The sequence below is a fragment of the Choloepus didactylus genome, chromosome 6 (assembly GCF_015220235.1).
Source record: "Choloepus didactylus isolate mChoDid1 chromosome 6, mChoDid1.pri, whole genome shotgun sequence".
Classification (NCBI taxonomy): Eukaryota; Metazoa; Chordata; class Mammalia; order Pilosa; family Megalonychidae; genus Choloepus; species Choloepus didactylus.
Genome location: NC_051312.1, coordinates 4178245 through 4197552, shown reverse-complemented (window position 1 = coordinate 4197552; position 19308 = coordinate 4178245). Strand labels below are relative to the sequence as shown.

Genomic DNA, 19308 nt, shown 5'->3' with positions numbered 1-19308 from the left:
TGGGCCGGGGACACCTGCCTCAGCCCAGCAGGGGGGCAGGTGCCTGCAGACCCCGGGCCCCACCAGGCTGCTAAATCAGACCCCCCAGGGTCCGCAGCCTTAGCAAGCTCCCTGTCACGTGAGAACCATTGCCTCTCGTTTCCCAAAGGGGGCTTTCAAAATGAGAATTCTTTGATTTCGAGTGTTCGGTAACTGGCAAAGTTGGGGCTCGCTGCACGGAGAGGTGGCTTTCCTGCCACGCAGTGGCAGGCCGACCAGGCCCGCCGTGATCTACGTGATCTACATGAGAGGATTAGAAGGAATTCTGTGGAGCGTGGAGTCGTTTTACCGAGTCGCCCCTCTGTTTCTTTCTTCTGCTCCAAGTGGCAGATCTACTGTGCCCTTTTGCAATCTCTTAATCTTGCGTGGCTTTTCTGGCTTGCCGGATGCCTCAAACCAGGACTTGGGTTGACACTAACCCACTTTGGGGCACAGCCGACAGGAGCCTCTCATGGGAGGAGTCACACCGCCAGCTCTCTTCCTTGTCTGTGGTTTCACACTCCCCCTGGCTTTGCCACACGAGGAGCACAGCAGCTTCGGTGGCCGGAGGGGACAGGCCAAACAAAGGAAAATGAACTTGTTCTCTTTGTCTTCGTGGACGTTTTCCAGCTCGAGTCAGGCCAGCGTCACAAAGGCAGCTGTTTGCTGTTGTGACAGCGGGAGCTCCCCGGAGGGGACGTGCAGCCTTGTGTCACCTGCTGGTGTCCAGAAGCAGTTTGCACTGCTCCTTACTTGGCTTCTGTTCTTGCTTTTTTTGGCCCTAGATCCCAATAGATTGGTTTTATCTTTTCTTACTCTTCATCTAGTACAGTATGAACTCTTTCACGTCTGGCATCTTTCTGGGCACTTAGCATGAGATTCATACAGGTTATTGCGTGTGCCAGTTCTTTTTCTTTTTTTTTTTTGATATCATAATGTCCCTGTGCCTCAGTTTTATTTTTAATTTTATTTTTACCAACAAACTCTCTTCTTTCCCCCTCCCCTCCAACCTCCCTTCCTGGTAACCTCGAATCTGCTTTCTATGTCTGCAAATTTTCTATTTCTATTTTTCTCTTATAAATGATATACAATTTTGGTCCTTATCCATACTTGTTTTATTGAAGCAAAATTCTAGTAGCAAAACTTGATTAGATTTTTTTTTCATAGAGAAAGGAATAACATTCAAAGGTTAAAACCTTTCTCTTTTTGGTTGCATGATGCAAGTGCCAGAAACCTTCGCCTCAGCTGTGGTCAATGGAGGGAAGTAGTGCTTCCTATAACAGGACCCCAGGCCCCTCACCCCACCTCTTTCTCCCAGCTCAGTCTTCTTCTCTCTTGGCTTCATTCTTGAGTTGCCTCTCCTCGAGGACACAGAATGGCTGCAACAGCTCCAGCCATCTTCACACAGCCTTGTTCAGAGGCAGAAGAGGGGCTTTGCTCCCTGCTTCCTGTGTCTGTTTTAAGAGGCGAGAGACTCCCCCAGAAACCCCTGGCAGACTGCAACTGGCAGATTTGTGCCTTGTACTGTAGGTGACTGATGATCACTGGCGAGTGTCTGAATGTGAGGGAGGTTGTGGTGGCAAGAACAAGGGGGAAGGGCTTTGGGGTGGCAACAATGCTAGGGTCCCCGGGTGCACAGCCCTGCTTTCAAAGGTGTGGCTTATTTTTAGGCAACTTGGCACACTTATTAAAGCAGTTGGGTTTCACCCATTGGGGAGAATACAAAGTCATGTTTTTTCCTTGAAATCTGCTTCTCCAGGAGGTCCTCACTGCCACGTTGGACTTGGAGGACATCAGGAGCTACAGGGCGGAGATTTCTTCCCGGAACGTGGCGGTGAGTTCTTCAGTGGCCGCTGCCTGGTCACTCGTGAGGGTCAGGAACTCAGCTGTTTGCCGCAGCTCTGCCAAGGCCCTGCAGGAACACGGAGTGGGTGTGGAGATCGCGGGATAGTGTTGGACGGGAAGGGAGGCGTTAGGAACGGGGAGAGGGCGCGGCGGTGCAGAAAGCACGGTCGCAGGCTAACACCACCTGTGGGGTGGAGCCACCTCTGGGAACCTGAGCCTGAGGATTCGGGATGAGTTAGGCTCGTTCTGCCTCGGGCAGCAGAGCGTGGGGGGACACAGGCCGGCGCTGAGGCCGTCACAGGCAGTGCAGTAACCGCTGCGACAGGAGAGGGGCCTCACCCAGGCTGGGGCAGGGAGGGCTCCCCAGAGGCGGGGGTGGGCAGTGGTGTGGCCCGAGGGGTGCGGTCACCGGGAAGTGGGGGGCAAGGTCTGGGGGCATGAGGAGCGTGCGTCTGAGCGCAGCCGAATTCCGTCACCCTAGAACAACCTAGAACTCTTATTTTTATAAAACTTCATTAAAAATGGAATATTCACCTGGGGGTTCTTCAGGAGGTGATTTTGCAAACAATGCTCAAAATGGAACACAGTCCTGCTCTTTTTTTTAAGCAGCTTTATTGAGATATAATTCACAGACCGTATAGTTCACCCATTTAAAGTGAACAACTCAGTGGTGTTTGGTATATCCCCAGAGGTGGGCAACCGTCACCACTACCTAATTCTGGAACATTTCCATCACTCTGAAAGGAAACCCCCTACCCATTAAGCAGCCACTCCTGCCCCCTCTTCCCTCCCAGCCCACGCATACATTAACCTACTTTCTGTCTCTGATTTGCTTATTGTGGACATTTCATACAAATGGAACCATATAACACGTGGCCTTTTGTGTCTGGCTTCTACCACTGGAAGTAATGTTTTCGAGATTCACCTGTGTTGTAGCATGGATGAGAGTTCACTCCTTTTTATGGCTGAATACTATTCAGTTGAGTGGATTCGCCATATCCCGTCTGCCCATTTGTCTTTGATGGGCTCTTGGGTTGCCTCCACCTTTGGGTTTTGTGAATAAGGCCGCGGTGAACTTCATGAACAGGTTCCTGCGTGGATGGATGTTTTTGTTTCTCTTGGGCAAATACCTAGGAGTGGAGTTGCTGGGTCAAATGATAATTCTATGTTGAATCATTTGAGGAACCATTGGACTGTTCTCCAAAGAGGCTGCCCCATTTTACATGCCCACCAGCAGTGCACGAGCGCTCAATTTCTCCACGTCCTTCCCTACACTTGTTGTGGTCCATCTTTTCTCTCATAGCCAACCTGGTGGGTGGAAAGTGGCATCTCATTGTGGTTTCGATTTGCTTTCTCTGGCGGTAAGAGAGTCCCGCTCTTTAGGAGATCTCAGGGTCACGCGAGCCTGTCACTGTGTGTCCACTCTCCGCCACCAGGCCAGCAGGGTGAGCCCTTATCCCCGCGTGAAGGTGGACTTTGCCCTCTCGTGCCGGGACGACCTGCTGCTGCCGCTCTCCGAGCCCCTCGAGTGGAGATACCACAGTCCCAGCGAGGAGATAAGGTGGGGGGCTCTTTGTTGAAGGGAGGGCATCCTGTTGGCTGTCAGGGCACTGCCCCTGGGCCTGGCTTGGGTCTGCTGCAGGGGAGTTGGCAGCACGGAGGGTGGTGGCTCAGAGCTAAATGGTCCTGCTCAGAACCCGCCCCGGGGAGACCTGTGGCTGGGGCTGGGGACCACTGCATTGGGGCTGGGGGTGTGGATGCTGGGGCCAGCACACCTGAGCTCGACCCCAGCTCTCCTCCTCACTTGCCCTGTGGCTCTGGGCAAGTCACCTGTCCTTTCTGCGTCTCAGACTTTCCATTTTAAAGTGGGAGAAACGATAGTACCTGGGTCACAGGGCTGTTGTGAGAATTGCATGAGTGAATTCAGTGAAGTGCCCCCGAGAGCTTGGTCAATGCTGGCTTCATCGCGTGCCCTGCACCCTCCTTGGGGACGGGCCCCCAGGGAAGCTGGCCCGGTGCCCTATGGATTTAGAATGTGCAGTTTGCAAACTGCTGCTTCTGATTGCTCTCCAGCCTGGGACCGGCTTGCTGGCTCTGGGACTTCTTAAGACGCAGTCGGCAGGTAAGATTCCTAGTTGATTCCTGGTCACTTGGTTTCTTCCACGGGTTGGTTTGTGTTTAAGCTTTGTGCAGGCTAGTGATACTTTTTTCTTTAAGGCAAGCAACAAAAGCATTTTTTTTTTCCCCACATTGCCTTAGTTGGGAGGTTAATCCACACTAGCCAGAGGCTGTTGGGGTGCTCCTAGATTTGGCTCGAGGCTCGCCTACTCTTGGTGGAGCTTCTGTCTGCTGACCTTCCTTTATGAGACTGGGTGTCTCTCTCTTTTTGGGATTATGCGTATCTGTAATCCGTGTGCCCGGAGCCCACCTTGACACTGTCCAGTGTTGGTTCTCTTTTCCCTCCAGAAAGCCCATTTTGGAACATGAGGTGCATTTTCCCACCCACGTGTGTGCTTGTGGGTGGACGTGGGCTACCGTCTGGTGTGCGGCTGCCCCGAGGCTTTGCTCACGCTGCCTTTCGCTCGGCCCGTTGCAGGCGGGGTATTTCCTGCCTCTGAGTGGCGGGGTGGACAGCGCGGCCACGGCCTGCCTCGTGTTCTCCATGTGCCGCCAGGTCTGTGAGGCGGTGAAGAACGGAAGTAGGTGACGTACTACGTTGGTCAGAGGGGGCAGAGGTCAGGTGCTTCTTCTGCCTGGCGGGGAGCAGGTGCTTCTACCTGGAGGGGAGCAGGTTCTTCTACCCTTGCTGTCCTGGCGGCTTGCAGATCAGGAAGTGCTGGCGGATGTCCGGGCCATCGTGAACCAGATGAGCTACACCCCCCAGGACCCCCGAGACCTCTGTGGGCGGCTACTGACCACCTGCTACATGGCCAGCGAGAACTCCTCCCAGGAGACGTGCCAGAGGGCCAGAGAGCTGGCCCAGCAGATTGGGAGGTAGGGGAGGTGGGGTGGCCACTTGCGCTGGGTGGGGGGAGATGGCCGTGCCCCAAAGATCAGAGCCGCCGGAAGCTCCCCCTGGGCCGCGTTTGTGTTTGAGAGTTCATTAGGAGATGAGCAGGTTTCCGCTTCCTCTTGGTCTGAGCCAGGTTTCAGGGAAACCACATGTAACTTCCACCCCCGGGTCCTAGACCTTGTCTGAGATTTCCACACTCCCTTCCCTCCTTCCCAGCCTGGGTGCCGGCTGCTCCCTGGGTGGGGACAGGGTCCACCTGGAGCCAGCGTGGCAGGTCTTGCAGCAGACGGGTTTGTCCACCTGCTGGGTGCTCTGTACTTGGGGCATGGAGGGGAGAGGGTCTCCTTCCTGAGAGGAGCCACGGGGTCCCACCGGGAATGTTCTGTTTATTCTGCCAAGCCCGGTAAAGCTGACCCTCCTCGCTGACCACTTGTCCTTCCAGCCACCACATCGGAATCAACATAGACCCAGCCGTGAAGGCCGTCGTGGGCATCTTCAGCCTGGTGATGGGCAAGCGCCCTCTGTTTGCTGTGCACGGAGGGAGCAGCAGGGAGAACCTGGCCTTGCAGAACGTGCAGGTGTGTGTCCCGGACAGTCGTCCCCACGCGGGGAGCCCTGGGACGGCCAGCGTTGGGGTCAGCAGCGTGTGCCTCATTAGAGACGCCGATCGTGCAGCCTCGTGGGCAAGCCTAGGGGTCTACATGTGCGTGTGTGAGTGTGAGTGTGCATGAAGGTGTGGGTGGGTGAGTGTCTGTGTGACCGTGTGTGAATGAGAATGGCTGTGAGAGTGTGTGAAGTATGTGAGTGTAGGTGAGTCTGAGTGTGTGAAATTGTGTGTGCATGAGTATGAATGCGTGTGGCATGTCAGTGTGTGTGAATGAGCAAGTGTGAGATTGTGTGTGTGAGATGTGTACAGGAGAGTGTAGACTGTTGTGAATGAGTGTGCGTGTGAGATGAGTGTAAATGGGTGTGAGTGTGAGTAAGAATGTGATAAGGTGAATGAGAGTTTGTGAGTGTGCATCTGTGTCTGTACTGGAGGGTGTGTGTGTGAGTGTGGGTGAGAGCAAGAGTGTGTGAGATGTGAGTATAAAAGAATGTGTGTGAGAGAGAATAAAAGTGTGATATGAGTGTGGAAGAGGGTTTGTGAGCGTGTGCGTGTGTGTCTGTGGGGTGTGAATGTGTGTGTGTGTTTTCCTAATCTTCAGGGAGTGGCTGAAAGAGCACTCTGCATCCTGGCGGCTGAGGGTGAGCTGGACACCATTTGGGGGTGGGGAGAAAGCCCGAGGACCCCATGGCTGGGGTCGGTGCCCGGCCTCTGTCTCTTTCTGAGGTGCCTGGAGAGCCCCTCCTGCCTCTGGAAATGCCCGTCATGCAAGGCGTGGACTGGGCGGTGGAGACCCTTCTGCTGGGGCCCACTCTGGCTGTGTCCTCCAGAGCTCTGGGTCCATTTGTCTTTGAAAACCAGGACCCTGCTGAGCTTGCCAGGGCCCCAGGAGAGGGGCTAACCCCACGGGGATGCCTCGAGGCTTTCAGACTCCTAAAATTATTATAGTTTTCTTTTCTTCCCCTGAGAGGTTGCTTGCAGAAAGCCCTTTTCTCTTGAGCTGGGGGGCACATACGGCATTGGCGTGCCCTCTCCGTGTTCCCTTTACAGACTAACTCCTCTCTCCGCCCCTCCCCTGGCCAGGCTCGGATAAGGATGGTCCTCGCCTATCTTTTCGCTCAGCTGAGCCTCTGGTCTCGGGGTGTCCCTGGGGGGCTTCTCGTGCTCGGATCCGCCAACGTGGATGAAAGGTGCGTGTGACCCAGCGCGTGCGCTGACGGGTTCCCAGCACCCAAATCGCCGAGGGTGACGTGCCAGGTCTGCAATATCTGATAGACACGTGGGGGGATGGTCATGTGGCCCCCATTTCTCTTGTTGGAAGTGTGGAACCCAGAGGCAACACCATTTATCCAAAATTTCACCACGACCCAAAGCTACTTTCCCCGGGGCCCCCCTCCCTTTGCTCTGCCCCAGCTCCAACCAGTGTCTTCCAGCCTGTGGCTCTTCATCCCTGTGGGGTCTCCAGTCCAGCTCCCCACCCCCACCCTCGTCCTCTCTCCTGGGCCCTTCCACGGCCTCTTAGCTCGTCTCTCCAAACCAGACTTAAAAATGGACTTAAAAGGACTTAAATACCCCTTTCTTGTACTGCTCCCATCTTAAAAAAAAAAAAAAAAAAAATTGTAGAGACTCCCTGTTGGTTTTTTTGTTTTGTTTTGTTTTGTTTTTGTTTTGTGGTTTCTTTCTTTCTTTCTTTCTTTTTTGATAAAATTCAAGCTGGCATTCGAGTCTGGCAGTAGAGGCTGGTAGAATGTCTTTTCCCTTAGGTCACCCCCTCTCCTCTCAGCCATTCTCTTTGCAGTTCTTAGCTTTTCTTTATTAGCTGAAGAGTTTCAGAATGTTTGTCTTTCATTCATCTATCCGTCCACCTATGCATTGATCCACCCACCCAAATCTCCATCCGTCCATCCATCCATCAATCTGTCTCCCCATCCATCCAGAGTCTTTCCATCAGTCCGGCTGTGTGTCTGTCTGTCCATCTCTCCATCCATCTATCTGTCCATTTATCCATCCATCCATGTCTCTCTCTCTCCATCCATTCATCCATCTTTCTTTCAATTATGGGGTGTGTGACTTAATCCTACATCCTTGCATGTCTGCAAATATCCTCTCTTTCAAATAGTATTTTCGACTTTTGAATCTTATTTTTATTGCCATACTTACATTAATTTTGAATTCACACACTGTAGCTAATGAAAATTCTCCCTTTCTTCAAGCCTAGTTTATTCATTTCCATGGCTTTTCTGTTGACTTGAGTGTTCTTGTGAGGGAGTCATTTTCCAGGAGAGTGCGGGGAGTTCAGAGATGTTGGTATTGACCAGGAAACGACAGACCCACAAATGGCAGCGGCACACGAGCTTTACTGGGTGGTGCATGGACACGGTTGCACGGGAAGAGACGCCCCTCCCAGCAGAACTTCCATGGATGGCGAGCAAGGCCACTGTCTAGAGGGGGAGCAGGGCCTCCCGGGGAGAAAGAGGGAGGACGGAGGGCGTCCGTGTCCAGGTGACGCTGCTCAGCAGCGAGGTGGGGAGCCCCCGGGCCAGGGAGCCCCAGAGGGCACCAGTGGTTAAGGGTCTTTACAGCTGAGGGCTCTGCCTTGCCTGAGGTGAGCAGGTGTCGGTGCAGCTTTGTGGGCTGTGCAAAGTAGGGAGGCTCCAGGGGCTGAACGAGGCTCATTCGGGCCATAGAGCAGTTGGATGTGTAAGCATTTGCGTTTGATGCTGGTGGGCCTGGGGCTAATGGTCCTAGCCTGCCAGGAAGAATTAAAAACATGGGAAACAGGGGCCATCTCTGGCCCACTTATGTACCGGGGCAATACGGCTGGTGTATATTCCGAGCCCTAATGTGGTTGAGAATATCCTTGTATTTTATTTTTTCCTTTCATGGATGAACAAGAATGTGGTTGGTGATAGAGTTCTTTTATTGTAACTTTCTCCCCTCACAACCCTTGCCCATTATTTTCTGCTAGTGTAATGTTTTAACAAAAAAATAACAAATTTTTTTTTCTGGGAGAGGATTGTGGGTGCTCAAAGATTCTAGATGGCTGTTTAGAAAGTACACATCTTTTTATGCACATCTATCTAGATATTCATATCCTTTCATCACTTTTAGCTGGTAAATCTTTCTCTTTGGAAGGTGGAAGTGTTCTTACGGTTGAGGAAAACTTTCTTCTATTATTGTTTAATTATGTTTTCTCTATCCTGTTTGTTTCATATCTATGCTGGCTCAATTTTTATTTACTACCTTCCCTGTCTACTATTCTTTTCTCATTGGTTTTAACTGTTTTCATTGCTAATCTGGTGTAGAATCTCAGGTTTATAATTTTCGAGAGTATTGATTCTTTTTTATAATTGCTTCTAATGCAGGTTTTAATTTTGTTGCATTCTGATTTGCTTGTTCCTTCAAAAAATGTGTGTTGAACCCCTACCATGTATCAGGTTTTCTAGGTGTTGTGAATAAAACAGAAAAATAATTCCCATTTTACTCATAGTGGAAGGAGACAATAATAAATGAATGAAATATATATTCTATGATAAGCTCTACTGAGAAAATGAGCTGGGAAAAGGGAGAGTTCAGGCTTGCATTTGTAAATGGGGAGCCAGGAAAGTCCTCACTGAGAAGGGACGTGCAGGGGGCGAGGGAGGGGAACACAGTTCCAGAACAGCCCGTGCAAAGGCCCTGAGGCTGGAGCACACCGGGACTAAGAACCAACCTTTGCCTCGCTGAAAAAGAAAGCCGGAGTGGGAGAGGGGGGTAAGAGGCAAGGAGACAACTCTCTCCAAGTTTTGCTTGAAAAGGAAATAGACGCAGAGAATAGTAGCTGGAGGAAGCAGTGGGGACAGGAGAAGGTGTTTTCTTATTTTAAGGTGGTAGAAATAAAAACATGTTTATATGTTGATGAGAAAGTTCCACGGGAGAGGGGAGACATTTGCTGATACAGGAGAGGGGGACAAGCTTGCGAGGTCCTTGCGTAGGCCAGAGGGGATGAGAGCTGGTGAGCAAGCCAGGGCTTGTGCCCACAGAGCGGCAGGGTGGCAGCGGGTGTGGACGCAGATGCAGGAGGTGGGTGGGGGCACTGGCTGGGCTCCTGACTGCTCTTTTCTGAATGGTTGCTTCTCAGCGAAGTAGGAAGTGAGTTGGAGAGCAAGTGCCAGGTGTTTCGGGGAGAGCGGATGAGATGGTCGTAGGAGGGTGCTGGATTAGGGACACACACAGTGTGGCTGGCAGCCCTAAGGACCCCCTGTAGGTGATATTGCGTGGTTCTCTCCAGCCACGCTCCATTGCAGGGGTACACGTGCAGAGTAGGGGGACAGCCGGATTCAAGCTGGGGTTGTGGTTTTGACAAGTGGTAAGAGTTGGGTTGTGACCCCAAAAAGATATGTTGAAGCTACCTTTGTGAACTTATTTGGAGACAGAGTCTTTGGAAATGTGAGTAATTAAGATGAGACCAAACCTAATTAGGGCAGGCCCTCATCCAGTGACGGGCATCCTCATAAGAAGAGGGAAATGTGGGTGCAGAGACGCACAGGGGAGAAGCCATGTGACGATGGAGGCAGAGGCTGGAGAGCTGCACCTACACGCCGAGGGACCCCAAGGACGGCTGCGAGCACCAGAAGCTGGGGGCAGAGGCGGCTCCCCCCAAGAGTCAGAGGGAGCTGCCCTGCCCGCACCCGGGTTCCCGTCGTCTTGAGCCCCCAGTTTGTGGACCTTGTTTGAGCCGGTCCATTGTGTGGTCATTTGCTTTAGCAGCCGGAAAACTAGGACAGAGAGGATTTGTTTTAAGGTGCGAGATCATTTTTCAAACTAATGGAAGTGGCCTTGGATAGAAGGGATAAAAGATGATGTAGATGGGAAATGGAAAAATTCCTGGAGCTGTGTCCATTTATGGAAATTTATGAAAGTGCATGACATACTACTTTTTCAGCAAAGTTGGCCTTAGAGGCAGACCAATCCACCAAATCAGTTTTAATTTTGGTCAGAAAAATTCTGTCTTGATTTCCACTGACCATCACCCCTCTGGGTTTTCATTCTGAGAAAGAGCCCAGGCCCAGAACCTTCTCTGAACGTGTCTCCTGCTTGGCCTGAGACACCACACTTTCCGTATTTGTCTCCAGACACACTTGGTGTTAGTTCCTGTGACCTTCCCATTGGGGTGATACGTTCATTGGCGGGAGTCGGGGGGTGGGAGAGGTGAGGAGGTAGAATGAAGACCACCTGTAAATCCCAGCAGGCACGCAAGGAACACACTCTCCTGTCCACTGCTCCTTTAACAGGCCAGGGTGTGATGGAGCACCCCACCTGGGTCAGGTTCAAGGCGCCCCACCTGGTCCACCTGCGTCAGGTTGGGAGAAGCCCCACCTGGGTTAGGTTCAAAGCCCACCCCCCACCCCCCCAACCCAGGTTAGGTTCAAGGAGCCCCACCTGGGCTAGGTTGGAGTAACTCCACCTGGATTAGGTTGGTGGCGCTCCCACCTGGGTTAGGTTCAAGGTGCCCCAACTGGGTGAGTTGGGGAACCCCACCTGGGTTAGGTTCGAGCCCGGCCCCCAACCTGCATTAGGTTTTATGATCCCCACGTGGGTGAGGTTGGAGGCGCCCCCCCCCCCTTCCCCGGGTTATATTCCAGGAGTCCCACCTTTGTTCCCTGAATCCCAGCCCCAGTACTCTGAATCCTCCTTCTGTGTAGCCTTGTCATGAGTTGAGATGACCGAGAGGTTGGTCTTTCTCATGAGTCGTGGGAACAGGTCTGTTGTAAGGGGAGGTGGAACCAGACCCACCTGCTGCATCTGGTGCGGGTGCGTTTTCGGGCATTTGAGGGGTAGGGAAGCGTCTCAGGTCTAGGGGAGGGAGCATGCAGTCCCTGATGAAGGGCACGGAGCTCAGTAAGGCTGAGCGTGGTAGGTGTTGAGAGGGGGCTGGAGATGGGTGGAGTCAGGCCTGGGAAGGTGCCCTTGGGGTTCCACTGAGGCAGGGAAGGGGCTGCTCAAGAATCAATTTGGAGGAGGTGGGGGAGGAGGGGATCACAGTAATCCATGGTCCAGCCGGAGAGCGTGGTGCCCTGGGCCAGGGTGTTGGTGGGTGGGGCGGAGAGAGCTGGCTCCCCGGGGAAGGCGCGTTGGTCTCCTATGGCCCCTGCACCTGGTTACTGCAAACGCAGCGGCTTAAACAACACCACTGGATTATTTTACAGTCCAGAGATCAGAACTCCAAAGTGGGTCTTAGGGAGCTAAAATCCAGGGGTCAGCAGGGCCGTGCTCCTGGAACTGCCGGGGAGAATCTGCTTCCTTGCCCTGTCCAGCTGCTCGAGGCCGGCAGCCCTGTGCCTCTCCGTGCCTTCCTCTTCTTTCCGCCTCCCGCACCCACGTCTAAGGAGCCTAGTGATGGGCTCAGCCCCCATCTTCAGGCCCTTCACCCCATCCCATCTGCAGAGCCCCTGAGGTGAGGATGTGGGTGTCTCGGGGCAGTTGGAGTCGGCAGGCCTTGGAGAGCTGGCCCTCCCTTCGTCCTCCGTCCCTCAGTGCCCAGCTCGGCTGACCTGGGCCCTCGTCCTCAGATGGGCTGCTCCTCCCTGGTGCTGATGATGGCCAGATCTGGGCTCCCCTGCCCAGATAGCCTCTCCCACGTGCCAGGGACCTCGCCGTGGTCACCTGCCTCCTCTGCTCCTTTCTCCATCTGCTCAGCTGCTCCAGACTTCTCTCAGACCCTTGGATTTGCTAGTGTCTGGTCTCCAGGCTCCTGGAAGAGCTAGTGGTCGGACCAGCAAGGCCTAAGGCTGCAGCCCTCAGGGTCTGTCTTACGGGCATCCTGTGCTCTCTCTCTTGCCGCAGCCTCCTCGGCTACCTGACCAAGTACGACTGCTCCAGCGCGGACGTCAATCCCATAGGCAGCATCAGCAAGACGGACCTGCGGGCCTTCGTCCAGCACTGCACCGAGCACTGCCAGCTCCCTGCCCTGCGGAGGTGAGTGGGCACCTGAGCCACCAGTTAGCTCTCCCAGCACTGCTCCGGCACACCCTCACCCCCACTCCGCCACCTTCTGTAGCTCCCTATTACCTGGTAAAAACAGTCCTGCTCTTCAGCCTGGCATTTGAAGTCCGGTGATTAGGCCACCTCCGTGCTGTCCTGGTGCTTCCCCAGCCCCTGGGGTGGTGGCTCCGTCACACTGCACTGGCCCGTCTTCCTTGTGCTCTCCTTCTCCCACCATCCCTGGGCTGGGAGGTCCGACGCGGCTCCCCACCTGTGTTTCACAGGGTTCCTGGGGCTCCTGGGGTGTTTGTGGATAAATAAGCACCCTGGGCTTTTCCAAGCCTCTGCTGGCACCCTTCTCTCCACCTGAAGTGTCCTTCCCTCGCTCTGCTTGTCCAAGCCCAGGGCCCCCACCGGGCGACTGAGCTGCCCCACCCCCACCCCCGGGGACAGTGTCCATGTCCCTGACATTTTGGGTCGTCATTATGGGAGATGAGCCACCAGCGTCCAGTGGGTGGAGGCTGGGGGAGCTGCTCACCGTCCTGCAGTGCACAGGTGGCCCCACCGCAGACAGCACCCTGCCCCAGGTGTCGGGAGGGCCGGTGGGCTGGGGGGCTTTCTCCCAACGCTGTGACGACTGACCCTTGTGTCTCCGCCACAGCATCCTGTCGGCCCCGGCCACTGCCGAGTTGGAGCCCTTGGCCAGCGGATGGGTGTCCCAGACCGACGAGGTAATGGGGGAGCCTTTGTCATGGTCGGATCCCTTCTCGGCCTCCTTTTTGCCCCGGGGAGCATGCCCCTTCACCATGCGGGGTCCTGGCCTGGGACCCGGGTCCATGCACGAGCCCAGGCTGTCCCTTTAGCCTCCTGCTGTTGGGGCCTCAGGGGTGGGTGGTGAGGCATGAAGACACGCTGAGGGGGCTAGCCCCTTGTAGAAGGGATGTGGACTTTCCACGAGCTTTGGGGTGACCTGGAGAAGAATCCCTCTGCACTCATCCACCCTATTGGTCAGAATACAAGGTGTGGTTTGCGAGGGCAGCCGTGGACTCCCCTGGAGCCCGTGATGACTCGCGCTTCTGCCTCCAGCCGCCTTCCCTCCAGCCCGACCCAGCTAGTCTCCCATCTACTGAAGACCTTGTTCCTGCAGCCTTGGCCCCATCTCTTGCGACGGCCTGGGGGGTCCGTGTGGTGCACTTCAGCCCCTGCCCCTGTGCTCCCCCTCCCCAGCCTTTCCTCCATCCTTCGTGGCCAGCCACTGCTCCCCAGCACCCTGTGACAGCGTCCGACACCGACGCAGCCCCCTCCACAGCAGACACCATCAGTGGGCACATTTGCTCCTCGCCCAACACTGGGAGGAGGGACCATTGCATGTGCTTTGTCAGTAGGGGAAACTGAGGCAGGGGGTCACACACATGGCACGTGGGGTGCGGGAGTCCAAGCGGGCAGTGTGGCTCCAGGACCCGTGTCTCAGCCTCGCCTTCCACAGTTCTCTCAGCCAAGGAGGGGCTGCACCTGGCCCCCCACCCCTGCCCTCCCGCAGGCTCCAAGAAACCTCCCCCCTGGTGGTGCCGCCCCATCATTCCCCGCCACCTGCTTGTCCGTGGCCTTCCCGCCTCGGGAAGCTGCCAGAGGAGGAAACCACCTCACCTGCAGGTCACGGTGGCACAGGGGCGATGGTTTACTGATATAGGATTATCGTATGTGAACCCATTTCCTAAAAGCATAAAGGCTCCTGCCTTCCCAAATGAGCCTAAACACACCTTCCCATTTAGGGGGATTTTAACAGCAAAAGCAAACTCAGAAGTTGTTTTTCCATCACACAGACCTGGTTGTTAAGACAGATATCTTCCCACGGGCTGTGCAGGTGGAACCAGCTTAGCTGAAGGATCTGCTGCTACTTACGATCATTCCCAGAGTTAGAGCCGCCTGGCCGGGCGTTCCTCTCCATCTTTGTTGTCTTTGCTTGGAAGCCTTCTCTGATAGCCTCTCCTAAGCTTTCTAGAAGTTTCCTCTTGGTGGGTGGCAGTCTTTAGCAATTGCAAAGGCAGGCACTTCTAGAGGCAGGCCCACACAGCACCCACGAAGAGTGCACGGCCGGTGGCTTTTGTGGTTCGCAGAGCTGTGCCCCCAGCTCTGCAATCAATTTTGGATCCTTTTCATCACCTCAGAAGGAAACCCCGTGCCCATGAGCGGCCACTCAGCATTCTCAGCTTTCCCTCCGCTATTAGATTTCTATTTTATTCCCGTGTGGTTGGAGCACACGTGGCGTGGTTGCAGTACTATAAATCATCAAGGTTAGTTCTGCGGCCTGGCCTGTGACCCCCACTTTGCCAGGTGGAGAGCTCTGCCAGGGCCCCCTTTCCGTAATGGTCTGCTCAGCTGTTCTCTCCATTATTGAACGTGGGGCCTTGATGTCTCCAACGATGATCTTCAATTAAAGGAATTAAAGCGCTTTGCTAGGGAACATTTGCTTCATGTAAATGGATGCCGTGAGAGTTCTGAACCAGAGCGTGCTCAGTGCTGGGGGCCCCGTTTAACAAGACACGCATGGACACGGCTCTCAGCGTCCGCTGGGGGCGGGGGGCACAGACGGGAGAGGTTGGCCTCCTTGGCCAGTCAGTTGTGGGGCAGTAACCCCTGGCGTTCACTCCTAATCAGCGTCCACTCCTATCCCCCAATGTCCACTCCTACCCCTGGTGTCACCCCTAACCCCTGGCATCCACTCCTACCTCCAACGTCCACTCCTACCCCTGGCGTCCATTCCCTTACTCTTGGTATCCACTCCTACCCCTCCATGTCCACTCCTAACCCCTGGGTTCACTCCTACCCCAGCATTCACTCTTAACACTCGGCGTCCACTCCTGGCCTTTGGGAAAGTCTCCCTTCCCCTGGGTCTCTGGTTCCATCCCGAGGCAGTTGTAAGCCCTCTTCCAGCTCTGACTTGCTGCCACTGTAAAATGTGCATTTTTCCTGAGCAGGAAGACATGGGAATGACATATGCAGAACTCTCCATCTATGGGAGGCTCAGGAAGTTAGCCAAGACTGGACCCTACAGCATGTTCTGCAAACTCCTCAACATGTGGAAAGACACCTGCACCCCAAGACAGGTAAAACCGGGGATGTCTCACGGGGCGAACCAGGCCAGGCAGTCACCTCGAGGTGGTCGATTGGGCCCACAGGCCAAGTAAATCCAGCGTACCCTGAAAATAATAAACGTACCTCACAGAACGATGCCTCCGAGTTCTAACTTTTCACCATCTCAGGGCTTCCATCTGCTCCGATTAAGTTAACCTGAGTGAGGTTTGACCACACACAGGAACACCTGACAGGAAGGCTCCCCACCCTTTTGTTGAGGGCAGAGTGTAAATTTGGGCTCAGTGTATCACTGCTTTCCTGCTGTCGTTTTGTAAGGGCTGCAGTCCACAGGCATGATGATCCCACAGAAACTCCTGGGAGCTTCCAGAAGCAGAATCTGGGGAGTGCACAGGTTTATAGCTCAGCCAGCTGACCTGGCCCGAGCCCTGATATCTGCCCACCCTGTCCTCAAGGAGGTCCACATGCAGAGATTTAACCCAATAACCGCTTTCTCGCGTAGTCCAGTGTGACCCTGTAAACATTCCAGACTCGGATCTTTTGCACGCTGCTAACTTGAGGCCCTGCGCTTTGCCTGCAAACCAGGTGGCTGAAAAAGTGAAGCAATTTTTCTGCAAGTATTCAATGAACAGACACAAAATGACAACGCTCACGCCTGCGTATCACGCTGAAAATTACAGTCCCGATGACAACAGATTCGATCTGCGACCGTTTTTGTACAACACAAGCTGGCCTTGGCAGTTTCGGTGCATCGAAAACCAGGTAAACTGAGCAAAGTGATTTTCTCTGTTCTTATATATCTGTGGAAGAAACACAACTCATTTCATCTGAGGATTGGGAAAGCTTTTGTGTATATGCAGTGGCATTTTTAACTGCTGTTATTTCTGTACAGGGCCAAGTACAGGCATGCCTCGGGCTATTGCAAATATCTCAATAATGCGAAGCACACATTTAGCAAAAATTTCCCAATGCATATAGAATTTATGTTTACACTAGACTTTAGTCTATTATGCGTGCAATAGCATTATGTCTAAAAGAACAATGTACATACTTTAATTAACAAGTACTTTATTGCTAAAAAATGCTGACCATCTCCTGAGCCTTCAGCAGTCGAGTCGTCGTCTTTCTGCTGGTGGAGGGTCTCCCTCGGGGTTGACAGCTGCTGACCCATCGGGGTGGTGGCTGCTGAGGGTCGGGGTGGCCGTGGCAGTTTCATACAATAAGACAACAGTGAAGTTTGCCACATCGATTGACTCTTCGTTCAATGAAAGATTTCTCTGTAGGACGTGATGCTGTTGGGTAACATTTTACCCACAGTAGAACTTCCTTCAAAATTGGAGTCAGTCTTCTCAAACTGGACCCCCTGGGCCCTCGCCCACCCTGCGGGGACGAGGCGCTACACCCGTCTCCTGCCGGCCTCTTCTCTGGGGTAGCCCCAGCACAGGGGAGAGGGAGCTGGGCCTTTGAGTGGCCTTTCAGTGAGAATCGGCGCTTTCACTGTACCAGGTTTTACGGTCCCATGAGACTGGTCGTTGTAGTTATCAGGCCGGGCTCGAGGTGGCCTGGGGGACCTGCTGTGAGTGGCCGACACAGTCCAGAGCCAGCCCCAGGATTCGTTCCGGAGGGAGCCCGGTGCGTTCGGGCTGGCTGAGCTGGTGGCACGGGAAAGCCTTGTGGCTGTTTTGGGTTTTAAAGCTCTGGCCATGTGTGACATCACACAACCAGCAGGGAAACACGTGTGTGTCCCGCCAAGGCCACTCGGCTTGGCGCCGTCACGGGACACTGCCTGCCCTGCGTCAGCGCTGTGGAGCTGAAGAAGGGACATGCTGGGTTTTCTCAAACCACAGAGGTGGCCCCGATGGAGCTGCCATCCTTGGATTTATCATGTTTATTTACCCGAAGAGATGACGGGAGGGGTGTGAGTAGGAGCCGAGGCAGGGATCGGCCGCTGTGGCACCAGCCCCTCCTGCCCTGCAGCCCTCCCGGGGTCCCGTGGGCTCCAGCTGGCTCCCTCCTGGTGCTGGGGCCCCTTCTTGCTGCCCTGGGACAGCCGCTGCCCTCCCCACCTCAGCCGACAGAGTGTGGAACGCTGCTGGGTCCGCGCACTTGGGGGCTGGGGTGTGAATGGGAGACACTGCGTTCTGTGTACCCGTCCACGTGCACACACACATACACACCCCCACGCCCCTGAACTTATTTTAATGGAAGTCACACCGCATATCAGTTGTAGCAGTTCTCCACTGGAGGTCCCCCTGGGAACCCTTGGCAATGTCCGGACACAGTTTTCATTGTTGTGACTGGGCAGTTGCAGGGCTGGGGGTGCTGCTGGCATCCAGTGGGCAGAGGCTGGGGCGCTGTTGACCATCCAGGCACATGCAGGGCTGTCCCCCAACCCTAAAGAGTCCTCCGGCTCCAAGCGTCAGCAGAGCCAAGGTCGAGACCCTGAGCCGGGCCTTTTTGGTTGCGAGGAGGGGATACTGAGTCGGGCTAGTTTTGCTGGGAGGGCAGCTTTGTGGATGGGAGGGAGGGTAGAGGGAAGCAAAGGGCAGGGCTGTGCACCCTGCACCCCACCGTGTCCTCTGCCGTCACTGGACAGAGCCCCTGTTGGACGCGTGGACACGCCACCCCACCACGGACCTGCTCTCTTCGTCCGGTGTCCCCAGCTCATGGGGCTCGGCCCCAAGTCACGCCGTCCGGGCTGCCCAGGGCAGCATCAGGGGCTGCTCCCAGCATTGGCTACTTTATCAGGGTGGGCGAGGGCTTGGCTCACACTTGGCATCACACTCAGCAATGGATTCCCCCAAATCAGGGAGGGGGTTCAGCTGCTGTGCAGCCAAAAGAAAACAAATGTAGAAATATCTGAAAACGCCTGTGCGTAGAGATAAAAACCGCTCGTGATCTTATCTTCTAGCAGCCACCACTGAGGCACACCCTCCCAGAATGTTCCGGTCTGTTCTTGCAGAAACCAGCACCTGTCGCTGCCCTCTGACAGCCTGCCTTGTTTATTCCGGGCCTCTGAGCACCTTTGGGCGTGTAGCAGTTCATTTCGGCAGCACGGGGGCTCCAAGTTTCCACGTGACTGCTCTCCCCGTCCCTCCTCTTTCCAGGTTCTGCGGCTGGAGAGGACAGAGCAGCAGGAGCTGGACGGCGTGGACTGAAGGCACGTTCCGCGTGGAGGGCTCCTGTCCCACACGGACCCTGGATGTCACCCCTGCCGCCGATGGCCCGAGAAGCAAGTTAGGTGTAACATTTCAAGCAAGTGGAAGCTCTGCATTCCAGTTCCTGATCGAGGCTAAAATAAAAGACAATGTGCTTTTCTCCTCTTCTCTTCAAGCGTGTACCCCACCCCAGGCCCCTTCCCCGGGCAGGGCTTTGGCGGGAAGCCCCGGGGTCAGCAGGCGCGGCAGGAGCCGGTTGGGTCTTGGCGGGTTGACCAGACAGGAGGTGCCCGAGCAGGAAGCCACGGGAGGGCCCCTGTCCCCCACCTCCCCTTCCTGCCCTAGGTCCAGAAGTGTCTCGCTCTGCCGGGGCCGCTGTGACAGATGGCACCCAGGGTGACAGCAGGGCTTTACTGTGTCCCGGTTCAGAGACTGGGAATCCTCTGTAGTGTTCCGGAACCCTCTGCAGCCTCCTTCCTCCTGTCCGCCCCTCTGGCTTCCGCCAACTTCTGGTCTTTGTTTATCAGGCATCGGGTCACATGGATGGAGGCCCCACCCCAGTGCAATTTGGCCTCATCCAAATAGGACCTTCGAAGATCCTATTCGCAAATGAG

General features: G+C 54.7%; 1 protein-coding gene across 2 annotated transcripts in view; it reads left to right on the top strand.

The window, feature by feature from the left end:
• Window positions 1-18875, top strand: part of NADSYN1 (NAD synthetase 1) — a 43313-nt gene extending 24438 nt beyond the window's left edge. Inside the window, exons 10-21 of one of the 2 annotated variants that reach the window (XM_037839215.1) lie at window positions 1778-1852; window positions 3300-3424; window positions 3937-3985; window positions 4460-4562; window positions 4689-4857; window positions 5319-5454; window positions 6564-6670; window positions 12306-12437; window positions 13105-13174; window positions 15422-15550; window positions 16122-16298; window positions 18644-18875. In XM_037839215.1, coding sequence (XP_037695143.1) covers window positions 1778-1852; window positions 3300-3424; window positions 3937-3985; window positions 4460-4562; window positions 4689-4857; window positions 5319-5454; window positions 6564-6670; window positions 12306-12437; window positions 13105-13174; window positions 15422-15550; window positions 16122-16298; window positions 18644-18694 — 1323 coding nt within the window. In that variant the 3' untranslated portion in view covers window positions 18695-18875. Of the gene's footprint in view, window positions 1-1777; window positions 1853-3299; window positions 3425-3936; window positions 3986-4459; window positions 4563-4688; window positions 4858-5318; window positions 5455-6563; window positions 6671-12305; window positions 12438-13104; window positions 13175-15421; window positions 15551-16121; window positions 16299-18643 lie in introns of those variants that run through there. The other variant, XM_037839216.1, reaches the window with a different exon arrangement.
• The last annotated feature ends 433 nt before the right edge of the window (window positions 18876-19308 follow it).